At 59.3% G+C, this 10,180-nt stretch overlaps 1 protein-coding gene across 1 annotated transcript; it reads right to left on the reverse strand.

Annotated features, from left to right (window-relative positions):
- Positions 1–251: 251 nt before the first annotated feature.
- On the reverse strand, positions 252–7,804 carry CEL (carboxyl ester lipase). Its single transcript, XM_063081645.1, has 11 exons — positions 7,739–7,804; positions 5,509–5,659; positions 5,301–5,423; positions 4,849–5,046; positions 4,119–4,249; positions 3,834–3,941; positions 3,560–3,677; positions 2,062–2,248; positions 1,691–1,894; positions 962–1,159; positions 252–672 (listed from the first exon to the last, which is right to left on the reverse strand). Exons 1-11 carry the CDS (start codon positions 7,802–7,804, stop codon positions 252–254), a joined length of 1,905 nt encoding a protein of 634 aa, XP_062937715.1.
- Positions 7,805–10,180: the final 2,376 nt, after the last annotated feature.

Consider the following 10,180-nt stretch of genomic DNA (forward strand, 5'->3'; position numbering starts at 1 on the left):
GTGCCTGAATCCCAGTCCGGGGGTCACGGGAGCAAAGACAGACAATACACAGAGAGATGAGGTTTTATTTGGGAAGAGCTCAGGAGGGGAGTGGGCCCCTGGGGGCCCACCCTTGTGGCCTCTTGGGGCTGAGGTTTGTGGGACGCTGGAAACCAATGATTATGGGCATCTGAGCCCCCTCAGAGTCACCCGTGGGGTGCGCAGGGGTGGCTCCCAAGTTGCCCAAGGGGGACATGAGCATGGCCTCAGAGTCACCCTCTGAGGGGGTAGGGGGTAGCCTCGGAGTCACTTGCTGGGGGGGTGGGGATAGCCTCCAAGTCACTCAAGGGGGGCTGAGGGGCAGGCGCAGGTGTGCCCTCTGAGTCGCCCTCTGGGGATGTAGGGGTGGCCTCTGAGTCGCCCTCTGGGGACGCAGGGGTGGCCTCCAAGTCGCCCCAGGGGGGTGCAGGGGCGGCCTCCAAGTTGCCCGAGGGGGGCACAGGGGTGAAATCCTGGCCGGTCACCGTGGGCAGCGCCTGGTAGGTCAGGGTCCAGTACTGCAGGTAGCTGGTCCTCAGGTGCTGCTTCATGGAGCTGTCATCCATCTTCTTGGTGATCTCCAAGTAGTCACCATTCTCTGCCGTGTAGGGATCCCAGTGGGTGGGCACGGCCGAGTGGCCCATGTTGGGGTCCCTGCAGAGTGAAAAGAGGTGGGGCGGAGACAGGACTCCTAGGAGGCTGGAGGCCTGTGTCTGCCTTCGAGCTGACCCCCAGCGTCGCAGCACCTTGCAGGGTCGTGTGTGTGGCCTCTTATGCTCATGTACACACGGGGACACCGAGGCTCTGGGAAGGTAAGCAACTTGCCTAAAGTCTCCCGGCTGGCAAGAGAGGGAACAGGGACCGGAACCCAAGCTGCAGGGCCACGGTGGCAGGAGGCCCTGGTGTTTACTGCTCTTGGCCCTGGGCTCAACCCACGCCTTACCCAGTTCTGGCGAAGTTGGTCCAGTAGGCGATCATGGCCTTGGAGACAGTCCTGTCTTGGAGCCGGTAGCCCAGTGGGGTGGAGAAGGGCTTCCCGAAGACGTACTGGATGTCGTCGGTGTGGTCGGCACCCACCCACTTGGGGTAGACAGGCATCCGAGAGGGATGGGCAAACAGGTAGCTGTAGGTCTTGGCACCCCTGAGGGGGAGGAGAGACGGCCCAGGTCGGCAGGGGGCCCCGGAGGGAGGCCAGGGGCAGCGGGGAAGGCGGGCGGCTCCCGCAGGCTCACGAGGAGACAGACCTGCCACCCAGCAGGGAGAGCTGCAGGCCACCTGCACGGATTCATGGATTCTGTGATTTCAATTCTGTGATTTCGTAGAGGCCACACCTGGCCTCTACGAAATGTTTTTAGGCATCTTTCTCCTCTTTTACAGTATCGGGAAAGATTTTTTGTTAAGTGAGAGTGTGGCGTGGATCACACCGAGGTCCGTGCTCGATCCCTGCACCGGCCGGCTGCTCTCCCACATCCCCCCAGAAAAAAGAAAGACTTTTTTTTCTCTACAAGTGAACTTGCATTTTGCATTTGATTGAACGAGGTTTATGCCCTCAGCTGTTTCTCTTTTTGCCTTGACTGATAGGAAACTCAGAGCTAGATCTATGGCTTGGCTGAGAGGCCTCAGCAGGAGGGTGCAGCGGCTCCCCAGGGAGCCATCCCTGCCAGATCCTCACTTGGCGTTGGCTCTGTGCTGGGCCAGGGCGATCTCCGTGGGCACCAGGAAGAGGACGTCAGTCTCAAAGTCCACCACAGTCTTCTTCTTCTTCTCCTCCGATGGGTCCTGGGCCCAGGGCTTGGTGTAGACATCAAAGGTGGCATTGGTGCCTCTGAGCCCCTTGGTGATGGTGAGCCCTCTGACCAGCTTGTAGAAGTCCTCCCTGCAGGGACCAAGCAGGCACTGGACCGTCCCCTCAATGCCAGCGGGAGGGTGTCTGTACACCCCCTTGACACGGTGCTAACTTCCTCACTTCCAACCCTCTGCAGACGCCTCCCACCAGGCTCATTCCTTCATGTGTTGCTTCTGGGTCCTGTGCCCCCTGCTTACTCTGTGACAACCTTGTTGGTCCTATCAATGGCCGGCACGTCGATGGTGGCAAATATGTGGCCGTCCATGTTGTTGGTGCCTGCTATGTAGTCGATGTCAGCAGCGTTGGCGTACAGGTTGACAGGGTCATCAGGGATGAAGTCTCCATCGATGACAGGGATGAAGCCCAGGTAGTGCAGCATGGGGTCTGCAGGGGGGGAGAGCCACAGGTCCTTGTCCCTCCCGGTGTCTGCCTGACCCTCCCCTTGGCCTCTTGGGGCTGGAGCTGGACATCTTCCCTCTCAGATCTGGACCAGGGTTTCTCTACCTCAGTAAGGACACTTGGGGCTTCTGTCCTGCTCATTCCTCTAAGTCAGAGAGCAATGGAACCCATCATTTGCATCTTTCCCTGAAGTGAATTAAACCGGTAATTCTAGGTGGGGCGGGGGCTGTCCTGTGCGGTGCAGGGGGTTGAGCAGAATCCCTGGCGTCCAGCCACCAGGTTCCAGTAGCACCTCCCTCCCCAGCCGTGACCATCAAAAACGTCTCCAGACTTTGCTGAATGTGCCAGGTGGAGAGCTCCTGGTCCAGGGGCCAGGCTGTCCCCTCGCTTCAGCGCCAGTCCCCCCCTTCTCTCTCTCTCTTCTTGCTGGACCTAAATCAGGAGGGAGGAAGACCTAGAAGCAGTTGGGGGAGCGAATGGAGATGGAGGCCCCCCTCTCTCGGGGCTGGGTTCTAGCCTGTGAGCCGAAACCTGCGTGTGGTCGGCATTGCCCTCGGGACCCCTGAACCAGGCCCTGAAGGACCACACAGCTGGCACAGGGCAGGTGGCCGCGCCAGCTTTCATTCGGCCCCGCACAGCCCTTTCTCTTCCAGCTGAGCTCCAGACGAAACAGCGGGTTGGCACCGGGGCTGTGCTGGCTGTGTGGGCCCGTCTTGCCTGGCACTCACGGTTTCATTCACTTCAGGTAAACATGCACGTGCTGGGGCTCCACTGCTCTCTGCCTTGGAGGAATGAGCAGGAGAGAAGCCCGGCACCAGGCGGGCACGGCTGACACTCATAGGTGTTTGCCGATGGGTCCCCAAGCCTCTTGGGGTGTAGAATAGCCCAGCACGAAGGGCCAGCGCTGCAGTGGGGCTCAGTCCGTTGGGTGGGAGAAGGAGGGAAGCAGGCCGGCTGCATGGAGGCCTGGCCTGAGGACTGGGTCTCCCTAAAGCTGCGTGCCAACTGCAGCACGCGTGCACCCTGCTAGAGGGAGCGGGCCCAAAGCTCGTCGGCTCCTCCAGGGGGACCTCCATGACTCACGGACAAGGAGAAGAAAGGACCGCACCCCTCCCCCATACAGCTGGGGCCACTGAGGCCCATGGGGGCAGGGGGTGACACGTTGCCTAGGGACGCCAGTTAGTGACAGGGACACGTCAGCCTGGCACCTTCCTCTCTTCTCCAGAAGCAGGGCCCTGCCCAGCAGCGCCCTCCCTGCCCCAGTCCCCCTTCCTTCCCCCAGCAGCACCCACTTACACTCCATGCCTGCCAGGGGCATCTTATAGGCCAGCGTCAGGGCACGGGGGTCGGTCACCTTCAGACACCTGGCCATCCTGGCGGTGTCATCCACGGGGCAGCCCACCTTCTCAGCAACCTGGGGGCAAGGGCAGGGTAGGCAGGTAAGCAAGGTCAGTGCTTAGGGTACAGAATGATTTGGGGGCAAGGACGGAATCCAGGACAGAGAATGGGAATGGGCAGGGCCCCTTGCCCGGGCATCTAAACCGAGCCTCTTCCCCTGCCCTCTGCTTACCTTTTTGGCCCAAAAGAGTGGGTTCTTCTGGATGACCCAGGGGCTCAGTGCCACACCACTCTGGCTGATGGCTCGTCGGATGAGGCCCTTGTTGTAGGGGGAGAGGGTCTGCAGCACCCGGAAGTCCAGTCACCAAGGCCACACCCTGCCCTGCCCACCCCAGGCCCGGGCAAGGACACCCCAGCACATCAGCTCCAGTCCCACTCCTCTCCTCCCACCCTCACCACCCCTGTCAGCTCCCCCCCACCCTTGGGGGCTGGCCCTCCCCCCCAGGGGTCCCCAGACCTGCAGAGAGACGCTGGCACCTCCTGCTGATTCCCCAAAGATGGTGATGTTGTTGGGGTCCCCCCCAAAGGCAGCGATGTTCCTCTTCACCCAAGCGATGGCCATGTGCTGATCCCAAAGGCCATAGTTCCCTGGGGCAGGGAAGGGGAGGAGCCTTTATCAGGGACCCCCGGCCCCCGGCCCCCGGCCCACGTGTAGTAGATGCAGATCAACATGGGTGGGATGAAAGTGTCCTCAACCGTGTGCAGACCCTGGTAGGACCCAGGATGGCCGATGGTGGGTCCCCAGGAGGCTGAGCCAGGGTGGGGTGCTGTGGGGGTCGGGGCAGAATGGCCAGGCCCCGCTTTTCTTTCCCATTCCCTGCCACAGCCCCTCCTGTTGTCTGTCCTGTGCTTCTGTGTCCGCAGGCGTCTCTGCTTCAAGGTGTCGTTTTCTGTCTCCTGTTTGGCTCCCTGTCCCTGCTCCTCTCGGTTTCTGTCTGTCTCAATCTGTCTGCCTGTCTATCCTGCAGCCTCTTTTATTTTGCTACAGCTGCCAAGGGGCTCCTGTGTCTCACGACTCAACTTCAGCTTCCTGGCTCTGTGAATGGGATTCTGGACCTTTCTGTGGGGCTGTCAGGAGTTGTTTGGGGTTAAGGGGCACTAAGGAGCGTCCTCCTCCTGGGCTCGGAGCTCATGAGGTCCAGCACTTGTACTGTCCCACCCCCCTGTGCCGAGGGCACCCAGCGGACCTGGCAGGTTGGTGTCCCCAGTGCTGAGAAAGCCAAGGGGGCCGACGCGGTAGTTAAAGGTGACCACGATGACGTTGCCGCGTGTGGCAATCTCCTGGCCATCATACAAGTAGACGTTGAAGAAGTTGGGCCCGTGGCCGGCCCCCATGAGGAAGGCGCCTCCGTAGATCCAGATCATGACGGGCAGGTCCCAAGAGACTGAGGAGAGGGAGCAGACACGTGACCCCAGACCCCACCCAGCCCCCTCCCCAGCTAGTCCCCTGTTCCTGTGCGGCACGTGCACCCTGGGTCTGCCCTGCCCCAGGCTGGGGGTCCAGTAGCGGGAGGTCCCCTCCCCACCTCTGTGCTGATTTCAGGGAGGTTCAGCCTTGCAGTCCCCAGACACAAGCCAGGAGCAGGGCCCGGGGCTCTGGCTACTTGGGGGCTCCCGTGGGAGTGGGCAGGGGGCAGACCTTGCTTCCTGCCCTGGGGGACCCAGATGTTGAGGTAGAGGCAGTCTTCGCTCCCGTAGGTGGCATCCTGGGTGACAGTGGCCTGCAGGCATCGCTTCTTGAAGTTCTTGGCCTTCAGGGTCCCTGCAGGCAGGGAGGGGGTGGCGTGAGAACGGCCGCTGCCCACACCAGCCCCCGCAGGGCCGGCCCGGCCCCTGCCCGCTCCCACCTTGCCAGCCAGGGTGCGGCTGGGGGTTCTCCAGGGTCTTGGTGGGGGCGGCGAAGGGGATGCCCTTGAAGATGTCCACAGAGTCGCCCAGGAGGTTGAGCTTCCTGTTGACGCCTTCCACGAAACCCCCCTCCGTGTACACTGCGCCCAGCTGGGAGTGAGTCACGGCAGGTCAGGTGAGCTCAGGCCTGGTAGGCCTGGATCTAGAGGCTCCCCAGAGACAGTTTCAAAGGAGGACGAATCTGCCCCTGAGACCAGAGCGGGGCCCCCTGCCACTTGCCCAGGGCCCCCCACACCCCAGGGGGATTCCTGCTCCTTGAATCTCAGAGGAAGCTGTTTCAACCAGTGTTCCCACTTGGGAAGCCTCCTGAGGGCTGGGTAGAGGTTTGGTTCTGATTGTGGTTGCCTGGCTGTGACCTTGAGCCTCAGTTTCCCCATCTGTAAGATGGGCAATAACATTGTCTCCCTTGTAGCCTGTTTGCCGTCAGAGCGGGGGCTGTCTGGCTGCTGGCAGTGGTAGATTCTCAGTGTATCCTGAGTGTTTCATACCCAACTGTGAACCTCCTGAGGGTGGGCCCTTCTTTCTGCTTCCCTCATCTCCCCCCACAGGGCTTCACTGTCTGGGCACATCCAGCTAAGTGGCCAAGTCCTTGCAGCACTGTGCTCCCTGCTGGTAAAGACCCCATCCCACCCCGGGCCATCAGAACTGCTGCTGCGTGCCCACGTGGGCCAACACGTCCATCCTCATGAGGGGCCTGGAGTGGGCGCTCATCTGCCCACTGTCCCTGAGGGAACTGAGGTTCAGCAGCCTTCCTGCTCGGTCACCCTACTGGGAAGCAGCTGTCTGGCCTCAGGGCCCAGCTTTTGTCCTCACCTCCTGTCTATCCCGAGCAAGCACAGGAGCAGTTCCGCCTGCCCGGGTGGCAGTGGCAGGTCGCTGCTTCCTGGCTCTCCCCTGTGCCAGGTTCCAGGTGGGAAAGGCAGGATGGCCCTGAACCCCCAGGCCCAGCCTCTGAAGTCTGGGCTGCTGGGTCCCCTGCCACACTGGGGTGGGAGCGCGGGGCAGGCTGGAGCTGGAGAGCATGGAGCTGGAGCAGCACCTGCCAGCACTTTGGGGAACAGCTGCCGGGCATCGAGCCTGCTCCACCTACACACACACCAATGGGAAGGGTGCAGAGCCGGGTCAGCACCCGGGGTGCTGGGAAGTCACTTCACAGAAGTGTCCGTGTGATCGAGATTGGCCTCAGGGCTTCAGAGGGGGGCCCCAAGGGCATGGGGACCCTAGCCAGAGCGGCAGCATGGCAAGAAGTAATGGTGGGTGCTGGAGCAGCAGGGAAGAAGCCTGGACCTTCCAGCACCCCAAAGAGAACTCTCCCTAGAAAGAGAGTGACCTCCCTGCACGGCAGGGAGCCCAAGACCAGCGTTAGAACCTCCAGGTTCAAGGGGGCGGGTCCCAGGGGCAGGAAGGATGCCCGACTGGGTGGGGGGGGGGTCCCCAGGGCCTGAGAGAGTGGGATGAGGGGTGGAGAGACAGCAGGTCGGAGAATGGAGGGGTGGGGGCTGGGTCCCCTGTGCAAGTCCTGCTGAGGGTAGAGACCGGGCTGTTGGGGTTTCTGTGCCTTGTTCTTCGCACTCATGGGCGAGCAGCTGGAGGGGCAGATGCTATAGATTCATGCTCCCGACTCTGGAGGGGAGCCAGACATCAGAGGAGCGTTCCAGCAGAGGCCCTGCTGGAAGGCCCGAGCTGCCTCTCCGCTGCTCCACTGCTTAGCAAATAAAAACTCAAGGTCCACTTATACTTGAATTTCAGATAAACAATGTTTTTTGTTTTTGTTTTAGTATAAGTATGTTCCAAATATTGTGTGGGACATACTAATACCAAAATTATTTGTGGTGGACTGGCCGGTTAGCACAGTTGGTTAGAGCGCGGCCTTATAAGACCCAGGTCACAGGTTTGGATCCCCGCACTGGCCAGCCAGCCACCAAAAAAGAATTATTAATGGTTTATCTGAAATTCCAGTGTCATTGGGCATACTGTATTTTATCCAGCAGCCGGAGTCATCATATGAAAGAGAAGGAGCAAAGCACTGGCTGGTCCTGCAGACTGTGTGACTGTTGCTGGGTTCTCTTTCTTTGGCTGGGACCCTGTCTTCCCTCCTCTAGTCCTGTCCCAGTTTCCAGCTCTGGTTCAGGGGGAGGGCCCTGGTCCCTCTGCTGGACTCTTGCTTACCTTTGCTGCACTTGCCATTGCCAAGCAGCAGGCAAGGCTCCAGACAACCATCTCCGGGTTCCCCATGGTGCGGGCTGCCTCCACGTGGCCCTTCTTCCAGGCCACGGTTATTTATGGAGCCAGAGCCAAGGTTGCCTGCATACACACACACTCTGGAGCATGCACACGCACACACACATACACACACACACAGGTGCAGGAACGCTCCGTCTTTCCCAGGGCCCTCTGCTCCCAGGCACCCACAGTGCACCTGTGCATGTTTCTGCCTACCTGGGAGCAGAGGCAGGTGGCCCAGTTGGGTGGGGGTGCTGCAAGGAGCAGGCCTGGCTTGGTGCACGGTGCCCTGCATCTGGCTTGTTTACAAGGACTTGGTGTTGCCCTTAGAGAAATGGGCTTGCTTCGTCTCCATGCCCTGCCTGCCTCCCGGCTCAGCAGAAGGAGTTCATAGGGGGCTGTGCATGTGACTTCTGGGACAGAGATGGCTGTACGCACTGGGCACCATTGTGGCTCACCCTTGTTATCTCAACAAGATTTTACGGGGGGGCCCACTGGGTGTGCAGTCTAAGCTCTAAGCTGGGTGCGGGGACCAGAGCAGCACAAGGCAATCTTGCTCCAAGAGCATGAGGAAGGTGTCCCCATTCAGCATGACGAGTCCTGGGAGGGGAGGACAAGAGGCTCTGGGTGACAAGGCGGGACTATAGCCCAGGCTCGAGGACTCCCTGTGGAAGGAATGGGCCCAGCTTTCTGGCTGTAGAAATGGTCCAAGCGAAGACCCTGGGACGTACACAGGCAGACAGAGACAGAGACAGGGAGGGAAGGAGGGGGAGGGGAGGAGGCAGGGGGAGGAGAGGGAATCGAGCACAGAAGTGTGAGATCGTAGCAAAGCAGGCCACTAATGTTCTCTGTGGCTGTGCATTACTCTGGTAACCAGAAAAGGTTATTAAAAGTGAAAGGCCCCCATGAACAAAGTCTTAAGATGGTGTCTTTAAAGAGGTGGGCCACATCTGAGGTCATCTCTCACAGGAGACACTCGATGGCAGCAGTACCCACTGCACAGGCCTCTTCAGCAATGGGGACAGCAGCCTGGAGTAGCCGGGTCCCTTCCAGGCCACCAGCCCCTCAGGCTGGGCCCCAGCAGCCCCTTTCCATCCAGGAGCCTGTGCCTCTAACACCGGCCACAGCCCCACTTATGCCACCCGTGTGGCCGTCACCAGGGCCCGCATGGGTCCACAGATCCATGCCTGTCCATCTGTCTGCCTGTCCGTCTACCTGATCCCGTGCCCAGAACTTCATGACGCATAGAGGCTGGAGGAAGGTGGGGAGGGGCAGGAGGGGGAAGTTAGGGCCTGGGCCGGGCTGGGGCCCCATGTGGCTTCAGCTCGGGGTGGGGGGGGCGCCGGGAGCAGAGAGGATTTGAGGGGCGCTGCCAGGAGGAGGAAATGCCTTTGGCCCAGCTGTTCTGATTCGGAGGACCTGTTATGAAGGAAGTAATTCTGAAGGGGTGGGGGCTGTGCTCAGGACGTTCAATGCGGTGTGATTCGTGGTAGCTGAGGAGGAAAAGACAAGAGTTTAGAAGGGGGCAGCAGGCAGGGGGCTGGGGCAGGAGAGAGGGAAAAGGAGGCCACACGTGCTTTTTAGAGCAGTTTTAGGTTTGCTGCCAAATCAAGCAGAAGGTACAGAGATTTCCCATATCCCCTCTTCCCTCACGCACGCACGGCTCTCCCACTGTCAACATCCCCCACCAGAGTGGCCCACTTGTCACAGTTGATGAACCTGCATTGACCCATCATTATCACCCGAAGCCCATAGTGCACATGAGGGTCACTCTTGGTGGTGCACATTCTGTGGGTTTGGATAAATGTGTAATGACACGTATCCACCATTATAGAATCGTCCAGAATAGTATCGTTGTTGTAAAAACTGTCTGTGCTCCGCCTACTCACCTCTCCAGCCTAACTCCCGGCAAACACTGATCTTTTTACTGTCTCCATAGTTTTGTCTTTTCCAGAATGTCCTATAGTTGGAATCACACAGTACGTGGCCTTTTCACACTGGCTTCTTCTTTCACTTAGTAACATGCATCTAAGTTTCCTCTGTGTCTTTTCACAGCTTGATGGCTCGTTTTTCTTTAGCACCAAGTAGCGTTACATTGTCCAGACACATCACGGTTTACTTATCCATCCACCTGAAGGACATCTTGGTTGCTTCCAAGTTTTGGCAATTATGAATCGAGCTGCTATAAACTTCTGTTTGCAGGTTTTTATGTGGACGTAAGTGTTCAGTTCCTTTGGGTAAATACTAAGGAGCGTGCTTGCTGGATCATACAGTAAGAGTATGTTTCATTTTTTAAGAAACTGCCAAACTGTCTTCCAGAGTGGCTGGACCATTTTTCATTCCCAGCAGCAATGAACGGAAGTTCCTGTGGCTCCACATCCTTGTCAG

This window comes from Cynocephalus volans, chromosome 17, assembly GCF_027409185.1.
Source record: "Cynocephalus volans isolate mCynVol1 chromosome 17, mCynVol1.pri, whole genome shotgun sequence".
NCBI lineage: Eukaryota > Metazoa > Chordata > Mammalia > Dermoptera > Cynocephalidae > Cynocephalus > Cynocephalus volans.